This window comes from Centroberyx gerrardi, chromosome 9, assembly GCF_048128805.1.
Source record: "Centroberyx gerrardi isolate f3 chromosome 9, fCenGer3.hap1.cur.20231027, whole genome shotgun sequence".
NCBI lineage: Eukaryota > Metazoa > Chordata > Actinopteri > Beryciformes > Berycidae > Centroberyx > Centroberyx gerrardi.
The window spans coordinates 15,933,260-15,955,722 of NC_136005.1; the positions used below are offsets into that span (position 1 = coordinate 15,933,260).

A 22,463-nucleotide genomic window follows, 5' to 3' on the forward strand; every position below is an offset into this window, starting at 1 on the left:
CCCTCAGGGACACGCAGGCAATAATAATATCACAGCCAGCCCCGTACAACTGGCCATATGACTGTCTGCCTGCTGCTGTGGTTTGCTGCATGACTTGCTGCCTGATACTGTGGCTAGATGTATGATTCATGATATGCCTGGTTGCCTGGTGCTTTGGCTGGGTGTTTGGTTGGCTGTAGGAGTGGCTAGCTGGTTTTGTGGCCGATTGGGTAGCTGGCTGTATGGTCCAGTACCCCAATCACCCCCACCCCCCACCCCCCTTCCTTCGTCCCTCTCCTTCCCCTTCCTCCCAACCTATTTCCCAGATACCCATTCCTCCATGTCAGTGTGTGTCCCTAATGTTATAGACTTAGGTTTGTTTGTGTGTATGAATGTATACATGTGTTTGTGTGTGTGTGTGTGTGTGTGTGTGTGTTGTTGGTGGTGTAGCCGTCCCGTGGAGTGTATTGTGATTGGGCCAGGGGAGTTCTCAGGGGTGTAGTTGTAAATTAAGACGACAGCAGAGAGGGAGGGATGGAGGGAAGGAGGAACACTTCCAGGTGTTGCAGTGTGTTTAATCACTCACCTGTGAGACTAATGAGATGAGCCGGCAGACCACACACACACGCACACACACACACGCACATGCGCACACGCACACGCACGTACACATACACATACACTCATATATGAGAGATACTGGTGGGACTAATTAGCCAAACTCCACCACAGTGAACACAGTGCCACAGCACGGCTGGTAAAAGCTCATTCACACAAACACACATACACACACACACAGCAGCTTGTCTCCCCCCTCCCTAATTCATTACATTGCTGCTCTCGTCTTCCTCATCCTGTAGCCGTCTGACGGAGAGACGGAGAGGGGTGAAGAGAGAAAGAGAGCCGAGTGATAGAGATAGATAGATAGAGAGAGAGAGAGATAGAGAGAGAGAGAGAGGGGGAGAGGTAGAGAGAGAGAGCGGTAGGTAGGTCAGGAGGTAGATAGGTAGAGGTAGCTATTCTCCACAGAGGTTGTGGCTGCAGGCAGCGCTACAGGTAACAAACACATCAGTCACATACACAGCACACCTGTTACTGTACAGATGGCAAGCCCAGGGAGGGAGGCAGGCAGAGCAATGAAGAAAGATGAGCAGTCAGACAGAGAGAGAAACACAGAGGAGGGGAGACAAAGGGAAGAGAGAAATTATATTTTTCATGGATAGATTGTTAAAGGAGAGATCGAGGTAGGCGAGACAGCGGGGGTTGGTGGTGGTGGTGCTGGTGGTAGTGGTGAGGAGGAGATCAGTCAGGCTGCACCTGTTTGTCTAATGCTATGGTAACAAGGGAGCAGGGCGGAGGCAAAGATGGAGGGAGCAGGGAGAAGGGAGGAAGGAGGGAGGGGTTTTCCTCACCTGTGCCCTCAGCCTGGAGCAGATAGAGAGTCCTGTGGAATCCTCAAGGCTCTCTGGTACACAGCTGGGGTCTCTGTCTCTCTCTCTATATATATAGGTTATATATGTCTCAGACACACACACACTCTGTCTCCGTCTCTCCCTCCCTCCTCTCTCTTTTTCTTTTTTGCAATCTCTTTCTGTTTCACATAGGAAATAATCATCTATATCACCTGCATCTTCATCAAAGACACTAAGGATCAAACTGTAACATTCCTCACAGTTCTCTCTGCTCTTGAGATGTACGATTATGATTTTCTCCTTCTCCGAATGAAAGGGTTTAGCCTGTGTGTGTGTGTGTGTGTGTGTGTGTGTGTGTGTGTGTGTGTGTCTGTGTCTGTGGCTTTCATGTAAATGTGTGCTATGTGGTTGTGCCCCCAGCCACGCATCTTAATCTCTTGTCTATTAGCATATTCAGAGTTCTCCTTTAGCTGGTAGAGGCATCTGATTGGCTAATTCCACGGCCCCGCTGGCCTTCATCTTGCTCCAGGAAGGGAAGAGGATGATGTGTTTTGGGAATAAACTGAGAGAAAACAGAACTGCTGCGGCCAACTCTCTGTCTTAACAGATCTAGCTGTATTGTGAGTGAGCCAAAGGTAGTCATTTTTGCTGTTTACTCTTGTAATATAGAGTTTGCATCAAAAGATTAATTTGGCAAAAGTACACCCTGTTAGTTTTTGATTGTGCCTTTGTTGGCCTCATTTTCCATTTCCATTTTAGGCATTCAGTTGACACTCTAATCCAGAGCTATTTATAATGAGAGAGCAGGTATACTCTTTAACAAAAGCAGTTCCATATAGTACCAGAAAATGGATCTTTAGGCTTTACCATACAGAACCCTTTAAGAAATGTTCTCTGTGCAACATGGTCAACTGTTTCTACACAGAACCTTTATGGTGCTGTAAAGAACACTGGGTTTTTGTTCTGTTTTGCCATACTTTTCTTTTATTTTAATAAAGTAGAGGGATCTTTGAGTGATTATGGTTCTATAGAAACACAACCCTAACCCTCCTTGTTCTGTGTGTAGAGGTTCTCTGTCTTGTTCAGTGACTTGGTTGCTGTAGGACTTGAACCTGACATTTCGCAAGACGTTTACGAGACGAGTTTCTTTAACCAGTAGATCAACCTTCCTCCATGTTTAACTGCGTTAAATCAACGAGACACATAAAAAAAAGATCAACTTGCCACTGACGGTGTGTTGCCACAAAATAAAACATGAATACTTCCCATTGATGTGTCTGTGTGAATGAGATGAATGAGAAAGCGCAGTCTTGTGTCCTATTCCTGAGAAGCTAAGAGGTCGTGTAGAACAAGCAGCATCCATTGGCCTTTACTGTAATATTAATCCACATAGACTGAGGCCTGCTGCAATGGAGCTGATATGCAGCACACACACACACACACACACACACTCAGCCTCAGTGTCAGCCACGGCCTCGCTGTGTGTTTGGCAGTGGGCAGTGTTGGGTGTTGGGGTGTTGTGTGTTTGTGTGGCTGTGTGTGTGTGTGAGAGAGAGAGAGAGAGAGAGCGTGAGAGAGGAGGAGGAGGAGGAATGGGAGATTCAGATTGCCTATTCCAGTCACACAAACACAGTCCTTCACTCCTCTGCCTGTGACAGCACATTCCCTTCCCTCTTCATGCTGGTTGCCTCTTCTCCTCCACCAGCCCTCTCTCGCTTTCCTCTCTCTCTCTCTCTCTCTCAGCCTCCTCTCTCACCTTTCCCCCGCAACTATCTCTTTCTATCTGGCTCCCTCTGCCTTGCTCTCCCTCTATCCCTCCTCTAACACCTTTCCCCATTTTGTTGTGCCCCCAGCCCCCCTCCCCCCACCCTCTCTGTGCCGGTGTGTGTATTGGTATCATTAGCAGCTGCACTATGATGGATGGCACAGAGAGGCTGGGCGCTGACAGGGTGGGACTCTGCTTTAACACACCATCATTACCTATACTCCCACGTACACATACATACAGATACACACAGACAACACACACGCACACACACAAGCATGAATATTCCACACACATACTCATGTGTGCATGTGTATGTCTGCATCATGTGTATCTATAACTAATTTATGTCTAGAACAAATCACATCATTCAGATGCCTAGACAGATGGACAGCCATTGAATTTCACCAGCCTATTCTAGCTCTCCCCTTCTCCCTCTCTCTCTCTCTCTCTCTCTCTCTCTGTCTGTCGCTTTCTCTCTCTCTCTCTCTCTCACTCACACACACACAAACACACACACTTACACCGACACACACAGTTTTCTGAGTTTTAAGAGGTTTCTATTGACTTGGAGCCCCACAGGGAAGCGAATGCCAATAGCCCCTCTACTCTCTGTGAGAGTTCAGACAGACCAACAGTCCAATAGACCGTAGGGTGCTAAAAGGGTCTATTTCAAGAGCTGGCGGAAAGTTTCACCTCCAGGAACTTTCACAGACTCGGTATGCTGTGTGAGATTTTTGCACACTGCCACGGTGTGTGTGTGTGTGTTTGGCCAGAGATGTTTGTACAAAGTTCAAAGAGTTTGCGATACGGCAATTATGCAAATTTGTCCTGAGTCTGACAATCCAATGGTGATTCACTTTTAGTCTGGCGATGACATCAGAGGGGCCAGTCTTTTATCTGGGCTTTGTGTGTGTGTGTGTGTGTGTGTATGTGTGTCTGCGTGAGAAAGAGGCAGACAGCCAGTCTGACAAACAAACAAAGACAGTGAGTTTAGATAGTATTAAATATCCAGACTTTGTGCCTCATGTTGGTGCTATAGTTCCTCCCAGGTCTGTGTCTGTGTGTGTGTGTGTGTGTGTGTGTGTCTGTGGGGGGGGCGGCTGATCATGTTGTCAGAGTCCATAAGAAACAACAGGGCCTTATTAAACACGGACACTCAGTAAAGATTGATTTTGTTTGGCTGTCTGTGTTTTAACTGGAGAGGCAGGCGACTGTGACAGTGTGTGTGGGCGATTAGACACGCGGGCAGGAGGCAAGAACTGTGACTGACTGATGGCTGCAAGTGGCAGGAGGCTGGACGGGGAGGGTGGGGGGACGCTGGGTAGAGGATGTAGTTGTACTCCCAGAGGGGTTACTCCCAGAGGGGGGGGGGAAGGGAAGAGGCGACAGATTGAACCCAGCCATTCCCTGCAGTGCTGGTCGCTACTGGCTTCCACGGCTCAGAGGACAGAGGTGGAGAATCCATCGTCCCCCTACAGCGCAGACAGACTGACGGACAGGGACTGAGTGCCGTGGAAGCCATCGATAACGCTCACCCGGTGGCTTCTCTGGATGCGTGCCTTGTTACGAGCTGCTGACAGCGAGCCGGGCTAGCCAGGGGCGTGGAGGTGAATAAGTTTGGGGCTGTAATTGTTGAAGGTTTAGCCTTGAGCTTCCTTAGGTTCTTACTTCACTTCTTACTCTTTGCCTACTCTGCTACTCCTCTGTCCTTCCACTCCTCCACTCCGCTCTCTTCCCTTTCCTCTGCTCCAGGATGTGCAGAGACTGAGCAGAACTGTGCCGTTTCACTCTGTGACAACCGTAACTACAACATTAACCTGAGCTGCTCCAAGTGGCTTGTGGGCTCTGTCAGGATATACTGTATATGTGTGTTTTTGTGTTTCTATGTCTGAGTGTATATATGATGCTTATATTTTTTTGTATTAGTGATGTGATTGCAGGGAAGAGATGACTTGAGACATGTGTGATTCTTGGAGTGTGAATGTCTGTGTCTGTGTCTGTGTGTGCGTGTGGACATGAGTGTGTGTGTGCTCACGCGTGTGTGTAATGCCCCCTGGAGTATGCATGGTATGTATGTTCTTTTGTGTGTTTATTGTGTTACTATGAAATGGTGTGGAAACATGAAGCAATGGCTCTTTCTTTATTTCACTCTTTATCCCTCTGCCTGCCTTTAGAGATACAGTTTGAGAAGCTTGTGGTAAATGTGTGTCTCTGTGTGTGTGTGTGTGTGTGTGTGTGTGTGTGTGTGTGTGTGTGCGTGTGTGTGTGTTTGTGGAACAGCAGCGTGCGACACCATGATTAAGTGTTTTGAATAATTGATGATTGCATCCCTCATTAAGCCCCAGTCTTCTGCTCCGGCAGGCTCCAGCTCTATTTTTATGCAACAGAATTCTCCTCTCTTCTCTTCCACTTCACAGATGTAGCGAATCCATCACTCACTTTAGGGTGCTGATGGGGGTCCAGGGGGGCTGTGGGGGATCTAAATCATGTTGAGTGGACATTTTTAACAGGCCAGCAGCACACTGGGCTGTAGCTCACTGATGATGGCTTTCCAGAGCAAAGCAGAGCAGAGTAAAGAGCGGCTTCTGGCTTTAGCGCTAGAGGGGCCGCCTTGGGCGCCGCAGGCTGAAGTGTAAACTACTGTATGTTAAGGATGGGACAATATAACGAAATTCAATATATCACAATACAAAAATGTGACAATATGCATCGTGGGGCAGAAAAATGAATCGCAATATTAGTCAGTATTATTCAATATTATTCTGCTGTAGTAATCACAAATGAGATGGCTTGCCCATCACAATTTCACAAGCTCTTTAAATTGTTGTTTACATTCTAGCAAGCCAATGCCATTTCTAGAAAGATTTGTGTCTCAGAAATAAACATATTCCTGCACAGTCAGACTTTGCTGTCATTAAACTTTTATTTATTACATCGTATCGTGGTTGCATCGAATCGTGAACCCCACATCGCGTATCAAATCGTATCGTGAGATAGGCATATCTGTTAGTTTAAGTCTGGTTCATGACCCGACATTCAATGCATTACATCCCACCCTCTTCCGTATCTTCTGTCTCTCCCTGTATACAATTCATTCATTCATACATTCATTTTCTCTACCCACTCATTCCTTGTTGCTGTGAGGCGACACTGAGCCACCGTGCTGCCGCATACTATTCAATAAGGTAGAAATGCCATAAAAAATAACCTTAATAAAGATGTTATTTATTTGTATCTATGAGGGGTCAAATGAGACAGAGGGGAGAGAAGGTCAGAAGGTCTGAGAGGAGGGCAGTTTGTCGTATGTGCATGTGTGTGTTTACTATCTTCAGTCCCTGATTAAAAATCCAGTTCTGGACCCTTCTGCTGCTCACTACAAGCAGCCATGCATCTCTGAATCTTTCCTAGCTAGTAGGGAGCCCATCACCTCTCTGCACACTGAGTGCTGGGAGCGGGGTGTAACATGCTACAAGTCCATTAGCACGGAGACCTTTAAGGGTGAAGAAAAGCAGACATGACTTGCTGAATAAATGATCATTCACACCCTAAATCCAGTGCGCGAGTTCAGCGAAAGAGCCTGTGTTTTACATGAGCTGGCAGAGATGATGAGAATGAAGCAGAATGTTGTAGTTGAATAGCAGAATGAGGGTCAAATGAGGCAGGGAGAAGACCAAACAGACAGACAGACAGACAGACGGACTGACAGACAGAATCAGAGGACAGGTTTTTTAATAAAGGCACACTCTGGCAGTCTGTCAGCAAAGCCGCTGCTTCCTCTCTGCATGAAAGAGACAGCCGAACACACAGAGGTGAGCAAGACCAATTTACATTTTAGCACAGTAACAAGGCAGAGGAGACACACACACACTCACACACACACACACACACACACACAGGGGAGGTGCAGGGAGAACAGGATTCGTTTTCATCTCTGTTTCCCCTTAAAACATGAGAACGGAGGAATTCCCCAAAGAGAGCGCAGCGCTTTGATATCTACAGCCCCGTGTCTGTAAATAGGTTAGGTGAAGAAGATGTGAGCCGTGTGTGTGTGTGTGTGTGTGCGTGCATGTGTTTTGTGTTAATATGCAATCTGCACGTGCATGTGAATCTGTCATCTTGTGGGGTATACTATTTCTGGCAGGAGATTGTGGGTGGGAATGTGTGTGTGTGTCTATGTGTGTGTGTGTGTGTGTGTCTGTGTGCGTGAATGTTTACCTTTTCCTGATGAGGCCTCTGCTGAGTGTTCCTTCTAGTCATTCAGGCAGGCAGGGAGTCATGTGGAGTACTTATAGCAGCTCGGAGCTCTGTGTTTCCATGTTACCCTCCTGCAGTGCTGTGTTGTGCTGGCTGGTGGCCTGGCTGTCTGCCTGCTGAACCAGCCGCACTGCTGTTCTTATAGGCCTCCAGGCCCGCTACAATGGCTGCTAGTTTATCCACTAGACAGCTGCAGTAACAATTTTTGGAGCGTTGTTTGCGTGTAGTACAGATGCAGTCGTCGTTAAAGTCCTGCTTCTTCTGTGCTTCCGGCACTTCTCCCGCTCCACCCCCGAGAGGAATTGTTTGAAATCCTGCACTGCTAATGCAGCGTGGGTGTACAACGGCTATCTGGATGTGCGTAAAATGTGTTTGTGCTTGTTATGACTGAACATACTGGAGTTGGAGTTCAAATGGAGTTTGTTCAAAGTGTTTTGGATCACTGACAAACATGGGAATACTGAGCCAAATCTTTTTGAAAACATGAAACATGTCTGCATCATCAAAGATCCTGGACAGTCTACTTTGCAGATTAATTGTGTGTTTGTAAGTGTTGGTTGAGACGGAGTATTGGGCAAAGTTCACTGATACGCAGCGGTTACTTGGGCAAGGCACTGAACTTTACCCCGTCTCTTTCCTAATCAGTTCTTTTCCTCCATCTCTGTCTATCTCTCTCTCTCGCTCTCTCTCTCTTTCTTTCACAAACACAGACACACACACACACACACAGAGTCTTTGGACTCATTCACTCATTTGCACCTCTTCTCTCTCGTCCTTTAACCCCTCTCCGTTATCTGATTTTTCACCTTGTCTTCCGTTCTCTTCCTTCACTGCTCTGCGTCTCTTTCTGAGCTGGATAGACGAGTAGCGGTGTCCAGTGAATACTGCATTTTGAACTGGTAGGTCTTCATTTTGCTGATTACTTTTGGACCACTTTATCCTTATTTTTTGCTGTTAAGATATATTTTCATTTCTCTCAAACAGATTGGAGTTCGATTGACATTTCTTTCTTGCTTTGTTTTGCCAGTGCATTGTGCCGGTTGACATTTCAAGGTGCGTTTAATCGTCTGAAGCCCTAAAACAAGGGGCATATGCGTGTTTCTGTGGTTACTCATTCTCAGAAGGCAATTAGAAAAAAAAATAACCGTGTACATGCACCTGAACCATGACAGATATGTAACATGGGATAACCTTTTGTACACGTAGTCATGGTTATTCATCAACGAATGCCGATCCCCATCAGGACTCTGCACTGGCTATGTCAGAATACAAAGGGTAGCGTTTGCGGAGGGGAAGGGAGGAGGAGGGAGTGGGGAGGAGAGAGGAGATGGACAGAGCACAGGTAGCGGGAAAGGTAGTGGAGAGGTGGTCTCTATGATTAGTCATTATTCAGATGGAAGGAGAGCTGAATGAGTGGAGCCACTAATCTAACTCTGAGCCTGATGGACAGAACACAATTACCCCGAGAGAGAGAGAGAGAGAGAGATAGAGAGAGAGTCAGCCTTGTCCCCTCCTTTTTTCTCTCCGTTTCTTTTTTCTCTCCATCCGCCTGGCAGCCTTTGCTCTAGCTGCAGATGATTTCTGGGCATTAAGCTCCTGTTGGCAGCATCCTGTTTATCGAGACACACACACACAGACACAGAAAGACACACACAGAGGCGCATCCTCACATCACACACTCACGGCTGTTGGCAGCGCCCCATTTACGGACATCCAATTTACAGCTCGTTTCCTTCTCCTCCTCTCCTCCTGTCCATGTCTCCTCTGGTATGGCGTCAGATTGCTGTCTAAATCCAGACACACTAAGCCATGTTCACATCCCACTCTGCTTCTACTTTTAGCTCAAAGCACACGAGCTGATTCCAGGTCAAGCCGCCAGTACAGCGTTCAAGATGGCTTTTGATGGCGCTGCTCTTTCCTTCACGCTCTGTGTGTGTGTGTGTGTGTGTGTGTGTGTGTGTGTGTGTCTGTGTGAGGGAGGGAATTTGTACAGCTGAAGCTAGACATGGCTTGTTTTTTGAGAAATTAGCTTGTTCTCCCCTCCAGGGACTGTAGCTTAGATGTAGAACTCTTCCCCCAGTCTCCAGGGAAAGGAACCATATGTTTGGAGGCTTGGAGACGTCTGGAGAGCGGCGCTGCAGCAGATTTCTCATTTTCAGACTCAGAGTCTTCGTTTTCTTGCTCATTTTCTGTCTGATCAACTAGTGGACCAGTGGCTGTTTAGTTTGCGATGGTTGGATGGGTTGGACCTCTTCGACTAAGTGAGTAGTGCCCTCCTAGGAGCAATTTAGCAGGCAGAACCTCAACTCAGGACTCAGTTCATGATTCAGTTCAATAATACCATCAGTGTAGTACCGCAAAAGTGTGTCTTTCAATCTTGGTTTTGTAGTTCTGGGGTAAAAGCTGTTGTTGTTTTCTAGGTTAAGGCAGTGAGGGGGTTTCGAGGCTGCTTCTGCTCCGGTCCAAGTCAAGGATTAACAGACTGCCTCGGCGAAACACAAGCTCCAGATGCTGCCTGAAAGACTTCACAGCTAGAAGGAATAGAAGGAATGGCGAGAACAAAAAGGAAAGAGGAGAGGGACGGAGGGGGGCATGTTCAGGGTTGGAGCTGAAGCCACTCAAAGTCCATCCTTTCTGTTCTCTCCCTTTACTTCCTCGGGCTTTTCTCTCTCCCCTTTACCCCTCGCTCATTATCTTACTCACCCATTGTATGTCTCCTCACCCCTCTCTTTCTCTCCACTCTGTTCATTTCTCTCTACCCTCTAACCCCCTCCTTCTTCTCTCTCTCACTCTCTCTCTCCCTCTCCCTCTCTCTCTCCATCCATTTGGTGGAACAGTGCTGCTGATAATGCCTGTAATTGGAGTGACTCACACTTTTCCAGTGTGTTTGGACCAGATAAAGAATATTGTCAGCATTTTGCCGACATGGCCTCTGCTGGCAGAATTAAATGGACTCTGTTCTGTTCTGTCTGCAGCAAATTAAAAGCCTCTCAATTCATCTGCTCTCGCCCGAGGCTTACAGGGGCCTCCTATTCACACAGAAACACCGTGGAGAGGGGGAGGAAGAGAATAAGAGAGATTTCCCTCTTCTCCAAGAAGCACCAATCTTTTCGTTTTTGTTCAAGTCCGCACCCAGCCTGTGTAAGAGAGGGAGAAGGAGACAGAGAGGGAAAGAGAGGTCAAGAGTGGAAGTCTAAGGGGAGGTGAAGAGCAGCTCAGAAGGTAGTCTGATTCATTATGCAGCATGTCAACTTGCAGCTGTCTCCTGCTGTCTCTGTACTTCAGCTTCTCTGTACGTGTGTGTGTGAGAGAAGGAACTTGTCTGCATTAGTGTGTGCATGTAAATGTGTGTGTGTCCGTGCACTCACATGGTGTGGTTACTTACCGTGTAGATCTGAGTGTATTTTGGCTGCCACGTTATGGTAGTCACTGCCAGTCAACACGTGAGAAAAAAGCAGATGGGCACAGAAGGGGCAGCCAGACACACAGAGGGGCCAGAGGGGCACATCAGGCACTGGACAGGGAAGGTAAGGGGAAGGACAATGAGCCTGGTAGGACTGTTGGATGATATTTGGTGCAGTATTAGGTTTAGTGAAATATTGCCTGTGTCTGATTCTGCTGAAAATCTTTTGTACTATTAAATATAGTTGATAAATTATTGAGTGATTGAGGAAGGATGTGTTTTGGAGGATTATTCTTGCAGCAGCGGCCTTGCTGAGACACGTTAGAGACAGGAAGCAGGAAGTGCAGAGGAGGTCTCTCCACTCCGTTACCAGGGGCAACATAGACTCAAGGCCCCTATCAAAAACAAGCTCATTCTCATGCCAGCTGAGAACTCGCGCTAGCTACGCCTGCCAAGAAGGAACACGACCTAACCGAACCTCTCTTTCTTCCTCTCTTTCCCTTTCTCCCCAGCTCTCTGTGGTTGTGTGTGGGATGTCGTGTCGGGGCTAGAGCCCGTCCCTCTCCCATGAGCCTGTGTGCCCACACACACACCTGGCGCCTCCACCCACACACCCGGCGCCCCCCCACACACACACGGCGCTGACGCCGTACATTGGACCCTCGGAGCCCAGCGGAGCCAAGCGGAGCGGAGTCTAGCCCAGTTGGAGCCTGAGGATGTCAACAGAGACAGAGCTACAGCCAGCGGTCAGGCCCAGCAGTGTCAGACGGGACTCCAAGAGGAAAGGTACATACAATATGACACATATCCCTGTTGTCCTCTGAAAATCATGTAACTCCAATTTTGGTGATTTTCATGTTTTCACTTCAGCTGAAGGATTACATGATCCTCAGAGGGTTGAGACAATTCTCTGACCTTTTGGGCTTATGAAACCAAAAGAAGCTCCACAGGATAAAGTAAAAAATGCATTGTGATCAAGCTGAAACAAGGCTGTTTTAATTAGTTCCGGAAAAGTTGACATTTTGGAGATACACGGTTTTCACCCGACTGCGACAATATGCTATGCAGTTATACACAGTCTATTGTGTCTTTGTCAACTGTGTGTTGATTGCCAGTTTATGACTGGATGTGGGTTACAGGTGTCAGAATGCTGGGCTGCTGTTGCGGGTAGCTAACTGACAGGTGCAGCGGTGTTACGGTACAGTAGGTAGCTACCAAACAGGTGTAGGGACGTTGTGGTTTGTATCCAGGTGTGCAGTGCTCCAGAGGCAGGTAGCTAGCAGGTGTATGGGAGCAGGTCTAGGTGGTGCCAGAGCAGAGGTGATGCCAGGGGCCAGGCTGGCATCCATCACCCAGCTGCTCAGTGCCACCTGCCTGACTGTGTGAGCGATGCCCAGCATTCTCTGAATAAGCATCTGATTGATGTAGCAAAACTCTGGACACCGTTGGGGAATGGCATTTAATGGATGTACGCAAGCACACAGAGACACACACGCGCACTATCACCTGCAGCAGACGCCTCATTGCACATTGTGCGGTTCAGTCCCTGCAAACAAGCACTGGCTCCCTATACAGTGTGTGTGAGGGAAGGCTGAATGCCTCTCATGTCCTATTTAGAAACAGCATTGTTCTGCTGCAATGGAGATCATGTTCATCATTCAGACTGCTCTCCATAGCTGGGGAGATGCATACGCACACAGACACACACATGCACACATGCACACACATGCACACACACACATGCGCACACGCACACACACACAGTCAGTAGTGCACTGGGACTGGGAGTGAAGCCCAGAAGAGCATATGAGAGGGAAGATGAATGGTTTGCCTTCAGCATTCAGACTTGGAGGTTTTTAGCCTCTCTTCTCTGCCTTCTTCCCCTCTCTCTGACTTCTTTCTCTCTCTCTCCACCTTACACCTTGTCTCTCTCTTTCTCTATCTTTCTTTCTTTCTCTCTCTCTCTCTACCTTCCATCCCCCATTGCCTCACCCTCGCTCTTTTTTTTTAATATGGGATGTAGAATTTGCAAGGCTATACACTCAGCTAGCTCGGCTCAGATAGAGAACTCATCTCTGCTCTGATCTGGGTCATTCCTCCTGACACACACACACACACACACCCACACACACACATTCACAGCAGGGTGATGAAAGTCAAATGCAATCATATACCACACACAAGCAACGAGCGTGCTCTGAGCATAGGAAATTGTTTGATAATATTCGTATTAGTGTACTTTGTGTGTGTGTATGTGACCTAAAAACACTGCATGTACGTACGTATATATGTTTCTGTTCCCTCTCTCACAGTCTCTCTTTCCATCTCACGTTCTCACTCCCCCTGTCTCCCCCCCCCTCTCTTTCTCCCCTTCTCTCTCTCTTTTGAGTAGTTGGATTTTAATGAAAATAGATCCAGTGAATAGCTGAGGACCATTAGGGTGTAAATGAGGGACCTCGCCGTTGCCAGGATCACTGCAGGATAGTCCACTCACTCTCCTAATATCCTTCCTCTTCCTCCTCCTCCTCCTCCTCCCACAGTCCTGCTCTGACTCCTAAATGACCTTGCCCTGGATGAGTGAGACACAGAGGAGAGGCTGATCAGGGAGAGAGAGAGAGAAAGAGAGAGAGAGAGAGAGAGAGAGACTAATGAGTGAACGTGAAGGAGAGCTGTTTAATCTTAGTCCTTTGTTTCACAATTCTGTGGAGAAGAATGTAATGAAAAAAGAATATGGGACTGCTGTATGTCACACATTAATCATAGATGGAGTGGGTCTGTGTGTATGTACATGTGCGTGCGTCTGCGTGTGTGTGTGTGTGTGTGTGTGTGTGTGTGTGTGTGTGTGTGCATGTTCTTTACACACAATAATTATGTTTCGTCGGTGGAGCTCGGGGGTCGTTCTTATAACAGCACTGTTTTTTTTTCCTTACCAGAAGGTTTTTATTGAATTACCATGACAAGGTAGAGATAACCTCTGAACTTTAGCATTTACAGGACCCGAGCTGAATAACTGCAGCTTTCCGCTTCCTCTAACAATGAATTAGTAAGTCTTATTGGTCAGGCCCAACTCGTGAAGCGTAATACTCTTTATTAATCCACAATAAATCCCGAAGATTATATCTCTCCACCTCTTTATCCTTCTCTGCCTTTCTCTCTCTCTCTCCACCCCCCCACCTCTCCCTCTACTTGTGCATCCTGGAATCATAATGATCCAAATGTTCATGCAGGCAGCGATTCAGACCTTCACTAAGCACTGTGTGTTGGTGTGTAACTGTTTGTGTCCCTCTCCACGTACTCCAACCTTGAAGTTATGCAAGGGGATCAGCAGTCTCCAGCAAGATGCTTAGAGCGGATATTTGTGTTAATTAGTGTAACTGTTAGTTTTATAAGAGGAAACATATTTTGATATTCTCCGTTATCAATAAAACATGGAGTTGACAGTCTGCCAGTGCAAACATTTTTATTTGTATGTCAAATTGGATCAGCGGGCCAATTTGATTATATCTGTGCAAAGCCTGACAGCTTAAGTTAATTTTTTTTTATTCTCTCCACTTATAAAATGTTACCTGTCTGTGTCCACCTTGCAAATAAAGTATCATGAGCCGTGGAGGCATTACTTTGGTGAGGTATTGCTTATGCCTTGAATCTTTGAATCACATTTCCCACTTCCAACGGACAAGCAAGTCATTCTGACATTACAACCCAGGATTTTACCGATCTGGGAGGTTTGTAAAATGTAGTATCTTAATATGATTACAGATGTAGCCGTTACACTTGAGCCAACAGCGTATGCTTGCTGAACGGCTGCTCTGCTTCTGCTCCATCCTCAAGAGGAAGTGTACTTTTTAGTCGTCAAAAGGTACAAGGAATGGTCCGTTAACAAGTTGGTCGAGAGATATTAGAGTTTTATTTTATAATACACTGATTCGGTTCAACTGTATAACATTCAAGAAAGAATTGTCAACAGTATTAATTCAGGGTTGATGCAGCATGAAGCAGTGGCAACATACTGTAGTGACAAACTTGAACAAATGAATCAATAAACACACAATTCAAAACAGTGAAATCCTATCCTGCGAGTAAACTGTGCTTATTTTGGCATATCTCTGTGGAGTGGGATATTTGCCCATATTTTGTTGTGTGTGGACGTTATCAAGGTAGGAAATAAATACCAGACACCAGCCAAAAATTGTGGCCGTGACTGGTAAGTTTGTCAACCTGCGCACTTTGGCAGGTAACCGAGAATCATTTGGATGTTCTATTGATTGACTAGTGAAGGTGACGGTTTTGGGAGACGCACCAGCCGCTGTGGCCAACAGATGAAGAAGTTAGTTTCATTCTCCGGGTGCATTGTATTCACAACATCGTTAAATGTTCAAATAAAACGTTTACTGATGCCTCTCCGTCTTTCACGATGTGACAGCTGATATGATCACAAGTTATAATAACTTCCACTGCTGTCGACACACACCGTCAACTGTCATCACAACTCGGAAAATCACGACTCTCTCACAATGGGATTTGACTGAGAACGTGTGGGAGAGTGTTTGTACAGTGTAGCTGGCAGCCAGAGGCATGAAAAGAGTGGTTAAGGGTTATAGCTGTGCAGCTGTTAGCCTTTGTGTGTGTGTGTGTGTGTGTGTGTGTGTGTGTGGGTGTGTGTTTGCTTGTCTCTGGTGTGCGATTAGCAAACACATTATCTTCTTCGCGTGGATATTATGCACACATCCAGTCTATCTGGCACAATCACCGCAGCCATTTACTCTGATATCTTTCCCTAGGGAATCTTAGAGCACAAACAACGGTATTGCGTGTCTGTGTGTGTGTGTGTGTGGTGTGTTTGTGTGTGTGTGTGCATGTGTGCCTTCTATGAGAGGTAATCAGATCTGTTCCATCCAATCAGACAGAGATTGAATTGAATTGGCTGTCTGTTGATGTGGTTGTCAGTGGAGGCCAATACTGGATATAGAGGGGATAGAAGACAAAGACGAGCAACACTCACTGGCACATAGTGACACACACATGCCAACCTGGCTTTTCCAACACTATAACTATATTTAGAGATAACTGCCTCCTCTCTCTCCTCTCTTGCTACCCGCTGCCCTTCTTTCCCATCAGTTTATTCCTGGAAAATGGGTGATCCATCCATCCAGCTGTCTATCCTTGCACCGATCTGTCCTTCCATGTACCCGTATGTCACTTTATCCATGCGCTAGTATCTCTATTTTTTTCCAGACGGCACATTAACAAGTGGGAAAGGGAAGGGTGGTGAGATGTGATGAGCTATTCCCAGGCAGGCGTCTTATTCCACCCAGCGACCTACATCTTTTCTGTGGAGCGGCTCGAGTGACACGTTCTCCGCATTCCTATTCCTGCTCGTTCAAAAAGCTTCATCCAGCCCTTTCGAATTTGACCGCACTGAATTACCATTCAAAACGCCTGACTCAGAGGAAAAAAAAAAAAAATATCAGTGAAAGCCTTTTATTTGCTTTCCTGAGTCTCTGACAGTGTGTGTGTGTGTGACTGCGGTAGGTTGTGTATTCTGTGATCTTCTCAGTATGTTCTGCTCGGTCCTCTCCTCCACACTGTTGATGTGGCTTTGCCCACCGCATCACTAACTCCTGTCTCCATAGCAACAGTTTGCTCCCTGCTTGTAATTTGCACAAAAGGAAAACGTCCCAATGTCACACACAGAGTCGAATATAGGGCGATACTGGTTGAAGGACTGAGCATTAAGCATTGGGAGTGCGTTTCTTATTCGTAACAAGTTGATACTGTTCTCTATTTGTATTCACACACACACACACTTGCACACACACACACACACACAGCCGCCTGTTCACAGTTTATCCAAGACTCATCAATGTCATAAGTTGCATTAAAAGCTGTATTGTTAATAGCAGCTGAATTTTTCTGTGTTTTGTTGGGCAAACTTTCCTTCCCTCAGCTCTAATTTCACCAAACCATCCTCTTGTAATTAGAAGAAGTGATTTAGGGATGTGCAACAGATATTAGTATGTACTCAGTGAGGAGACGAGAGAGAGCGAGAGACAGAGAGAGACACAGAGACAAGACTCTGGCAGATGGCAAACCCTCTGTTTCCTTTCCATGCTGTATGATGTTCTCCCCTCCTTCGCTCCATCCCTCTGTCCCAGGACCCCGGCTGGGCGAATGAAGGGAGAGGGTTCGTTAGGATGAGGCGGGGAGAGAGAGGGGAACAGAGGATGAGGAGGACCGAAACTTCAAGTGGTTCCATATTTTGGCAGAGATGACAGACATGAGAGAATGCTTTGTTTCCGGCACGTTTGCCTTGGCATGAAAGGAGGACTGTTTGAGAAGTTACCTGTGTTGTCTGATGCTTTGGAAGAAAGGGCCTCTGGTGTTCTACTCTCACATACACACACACACACACACACACACACACACACACACGCGCACACACACACACACACACGGACGCGAACCTGCTGTTCACACACATTGTTCAGTTGTTACAGACCGTCTGATCGAGGAGACAAATTGTTTTGCCACTCTTCAGTCAGATGTGTCTCTTAGTAGTGACTGAACAGACTGGAAGGAAGCACACAAGACGGGGCTTCACAGAACTACTTTTACTGCAGTACAGTATTATGCAGTGGTGGAATTGTGTGTGTGTGTGTGTGTGTGTGTGTGTGTATTTACATAGATGCCTGCTATGCAACTGTGTGTGTGTGAGTGGCGGCTCGGGGGCGACCGACAGTGCAGTCCGTGGGGGGAACCGTTTCAGCATTGCATGACAGGATGCTAGCGGCTTGTTTACACAGCCCACTCTCTGATGCCCTGTCAGAGCCCAGAAAACACACAGCTAACACACACAAACAAAGACGGATGCACACACACACACACACACACACACCCACACACATGCACATAGACACAGTTGCACACATGCACACACGCAGGCCTTGTTCCCCTTCGTTAGTGAGACCAATTACCTTGTAATTAAAGCCAGGCCGAGAAACGAGCTTTACCACCAAGAGTCCTAGATATGCAGAGGGAGGCAGAGAGGAAGAGAGGAAGAGAGGGAGACAAAGAGAGAGAGGGGGAGAGAGAGTCAAGAGGATTGAGAATGGCCTCATGCTAGCAGAGCCATGGCTGGTGCCTAATTAAATGGGGAGAACGTTGAAAAGGATGAGATGAAATGAAAGGAGAGAGGAGACGAATAAATCACCGCTTCACTTATCCTCTGCAGAACACACCATGTACCCTGTCGACTGCCAGCCTTCATGGAAGTGTGTGTGTGTGTTACTGTAGATCAAGTCCTATTCATTTCATGATGATAACAGTCTAACCCTTGACATTCACATCATCAAAGTTCCATTTAACTTTTAGTCAAGCAAGTTTCATTTTGCTAACTTCAGCTGAGTGGTTTTTGCAGTTTGCACTGTAGACATTGTGAGGATGAAAATAATACAGTATAGCCAAGTTGTGCTTCTTTCCTCTCTGTACTATATTAAACATTTCAAATAGTTAAATTATTTGATAGTATTGCTTAATAAAATTATATAAAACCAACTATATTTATTTATTGTCTTAGAGGGAAGTTCAGATTGGTTCTTATGCAGCATGTGCAATTGACATTTAATAGAAAATAAAGTTTCAACAACATATAGGCTTACCCATATGTTGGGTAAGCCCTTAAAGTCACAATGACATGAAAAATTACCTTTTCACCATGTTAGTTAATTCTCCATATTATAACATACGACTATTTATCAATAAATGCCCCCAAACAATTTATAAAATGTATAAAACTTCACAACTTTCAAATTGACATGAGTGACAGCAGGGTAATGCGGTTAATTTTTTTTCTGTTCTCACAAAAACCCTGTTCACTTTTCACACAATGTTTGTGGTCCTGATGGCTGAAATTGATTCATTCTGAAGAATCTGGAATTTGTGACACCTCAAGATTATACGCAAAGCATTTTTGAACTTTTGAACAATCCCTCCACACGTTATGTCCCACCCCAACATCCTGTTTCAACTGGAAACACGTTGAATTACGGAAGTAAGGCACCACCGAAATGCCCTTTCCCTGTGACTTTAACCTCAGTTATTATGAAATAAAATTCTGTCTGAGCCCGGAGGAGAGTGTGTTTGAATATCTTCAAAATGTTTCAGACCGTCAGTGAGTACTAGACCTTACAAAATCCCAGATCAGAGTCAGAGAGACAGACATACAGATCAGAGAAGAGTTAGAGCAGAGTTTCCTTCGAGGTGTGTCTCTGTTCCCTCGCTCTAGCCGTACACGAGCCAAAAGTTTCCTCTGTCTGCCTTTCCAAAGTGACCTTGACAAAGGGTGTGGGTGTTTGTGAGTGTGTGCGGGAGGGGTAATGGGCAGTGTGTTGCGTCCGTCCCCGAAGTGTCTCAGCCCTAATTTGTTCTGTGTTTTCTGTCAGAGAGGATAGCTGCATGCCTCAGGGCACACATACACACACACACACACACACACACACACACACACACACACACACACACACGGACACACATGGACACACAGCTCAGGTCTCTGGCTGTGCCCCTGTCATCCAGGTCAGAGCAGCGGGTGGTAGGGAGTTGGGGGAGAGGGGGGACAAAATAGAGGTGGAGAAGGAAAGAACAGTGATAAGAGAGAAAAAATGAAGGGAAGAGGATGACACTTGTAGCAAGATATCTCTTCGAGGAGCCGTAATTGACTCAGTTCAAGTCTAAATCTGTCTTTCATGATGTTGGGCCACCCTCTACAGGCAAGCTATAACTCTCTTCTAGCACCCAAGTCGAATTACTCACATAATAATCAGCTTGATAAATGAAACCCACAGGCATCGCAAGAATCTGAATTGAAACACAATTTGGAATAAACTTCATCAATATGTCCAACTAGCCACCCTTTTAGTAGCTGCTTGAGCTCAAAAGCAGCCTCTTCAGCTGGTAAACACAACAGCAGTCATGTTGTAAATGAGACAGAAAAATAGACTCACCAACAAAAGAACAGCATTCATTTATTTGATGAGTGGCAACAGTGCTTCATCATCTCATTTTACACCCCGTGTTTCACTTTAGCAGCTACGGCTATGTTTTTGTAATGCGTGCGTATGCGCATACTTACTCGAGTGTGTGTGTGTGTTTTTGTGTGCCAAATCAATCTGCCGGAATTAAGCATGGAGCTGAAGGGGAAACTTGTTGTTTTCTTGGCACACGCTGTTTGTGGGTTTATGAGAGTCTGTGTAGGAGTGAGTATGAGGAAGTGCTTCATCTGAGCAAGTGTCTGATAGGTAGAGCAAGAGGAGAAGCTGCCGAAGCAAAATTTAGATTGACACCACATCACACAGACAGCAGGCAAATAGGAGAAAGACACACACGCATTCAAACAAGCAGGATTAATTAGAGAGTAACTGCGGGGTTCCCTCATGTGTTGTTGAGTGTTTGTTGGGAACCATCCCAGTTGTAGTTAAGAGCCTCTGGGTGCTGCTTCAACTGGATCACAGTAAAACAAGGCACACACTTTACCAACCACTGCAAACAATACTGGCCTGATGAGAATGAGTAGAGAGGAGGATAGGGATGCACCGATATCGATAGTGGTGTCAGATATTGAGCCGATATCAGGCTACATCAGTGCGTCTTGTCACAAGTCAGGAATCAAAGCAAAGCCACTTGGTCTTGTGCCTTTCTTACACATAGAAGGCTGCTGGATCTCTCATTCATTTTTGCTCAGTGGCCCCAAACTAATGGCCCAAGTCTCTAATGTCTAATGAAATTAATGAACCAGATTGGTATGCGTTATTGGTTTTACACTTAAAGAGCCCCTTTACACTTGGCGTGAACAGGCATCCTGGATGGTCAGCTTGCATTTGGATAGAGCAAATGCATAAAAATTCAGGTGTAAATGCACCTAAGACGCATTGAAGATCTGATCACACAATTCGCTTCTTTGGCAAGAAAGCAAGGAATCTCCAATCCACATACAGCAACTACATAAATAATGGATCTAACCAGGAGGCATAGGCAAATCAAACAGGTGGCAGGGAACCCGGATAGTAACATACTTGTCAAAAATGGATTGTCAGGGTACTGGTGGATAGGGAACAAGCGAGACAAAGTGTTCACTGTCACTTTTAATGGAAGTGACTGTGACGAGGAAGTGGCGTGTGTGTCAATCTTGCTGGGAAAAGAGAAATCTGATTTCAACGTGCGTCCCGGAGCCACGTTCTAACGTCAGGTTTCAATGCAACCCAACTAGAGGGGGAGGATGGGGGAAAGAAAGGTAGAGGAGAGGAGGACAGAGGAGAACCAGTTGGGAGAGAGCGATGGAGGGGCACCAGGGGAGGGAGAAGGTTACGGTTGCCAGGGGCGATGCTAGGGGCTTCCCCGAAGGGAGAGACACACTGTACTCGCAGTCACCTGCCATCTATCACCTGTGGAAGAGTGAGTGTGTGTGTGTGTGTGTGTGTGAGAGAGAGAGAGAGAGAGAGAGAGAGAGAGAGAGAGTCAGTGGGGGTTCTGCCTGTCATAACCCTCTAATCCTGAGTGACACTTATCCAATGGAGGCCTCACTCATTCATCCATCCATCACATTCTATTCCTGCTTCTTTCCATCCTTTGCTCTCTGCTTTATGTGTCCTTCCCTCCCTCCCTGCTCGTCGCTTCAGAGAGACAGTCAAACCAACTCTGCATACCAAGTACTCACACACACAGAGAACGCTTTACTGTAGCCTCCATATCTGCATTCCAAATATTTCTACTGCGGTGTGGTACTGTACTGTGTGGTGTGTGTGTGTGAGTGTGAGGGAGAGAATGTTTGGGTTTGTGAATGTGTGTAAGAGAGAGAGAGAGAGAGAGAGAGGGTGTGTGTGTGTGTGTGTGTGTTCATCTGTGGAGCAGCCATGATGGATAAAATGGAAGATTCCTTCATTAGTGTTATGGTGTGGTAGGTGGTGTGTGTGTGTGTGTGTGTGTGTGTGTGAGAGAGAGAGTGTGAGAGAGAGGTGAAGGTTTGAGTGTGTGTGTGTGTGTGTGTGTGTGTGTGTGTGTGTCAGTGAGTAAGTGTGTGCTCATCTATGGAGCAGCCATGACAGATGAATTGGAAGATTCTTTCATTAGTTGTGTTTGAAGCTCAGCAGGGTCACGGCAATAGCAGACATTTAATTACAGCAGACTGAATACTTCCCCTGCTGACACACACACACACACACACACACACACACACACACACACAGGGAGGTCTTTGATGGAGCATGCTCCCAAAAGGTAATAATATAAACCACTCAGCAGGAGAACTAACCCTGGAGCCGGCCCACCTCTCTCTCTGTCTTTCTCTCCCCCTTGGCCTTTCTTTCTTTCTCTCTCTCTCTCTCTCTCTCTCTCTCTCCGTCTCTCTCTCTGTTTCTCTCCCTCAGTCTCTCCCTTAGTGTGCTAAGTATAGCAGCAGTAATGGTGATGGATGCAGATGGAGGGAGCAGGTCTTAAATGTCAAACTCAAATGAAAAGCGCTGTTCCAGGGAGACGAAAGCAGCTGGACACAGCCGGCGTTATTTAACACATACAGACACACACACACACACACACACACACACACACACACACAGGCGAACGCAGACAGATACTTCTCTGCACACTGCAGGAA

The 22,463-nt window shown here is 46.4% G+C and overlaps 1 protein-coding gene across 2 annotated transcripts in view; it reads left to right on the top strand.

Annotated features, from left to right (window-relative positions):
- Positions 1-11,532: 11,532 nt before the first annotated feature.
- dab1a (DAB adaptor protein 1a) overlaps positions 11,533-22,463 on the top strand; it is a 45,167-nt gene continuing 34,236 nt past the window's right edge. For both annotated transcript variants that reach the window (XM_078285717.1, XM_078285718.1), the window contains exon 1: positions 11,533-11,602. In XM_078285717.1, coding sequence (XP_078141843.1) covers positions 11,533-11,602 — 70 coding nt within the window. The remainder of the gene's footprint in view (positions 11,603-22,463) is intronic.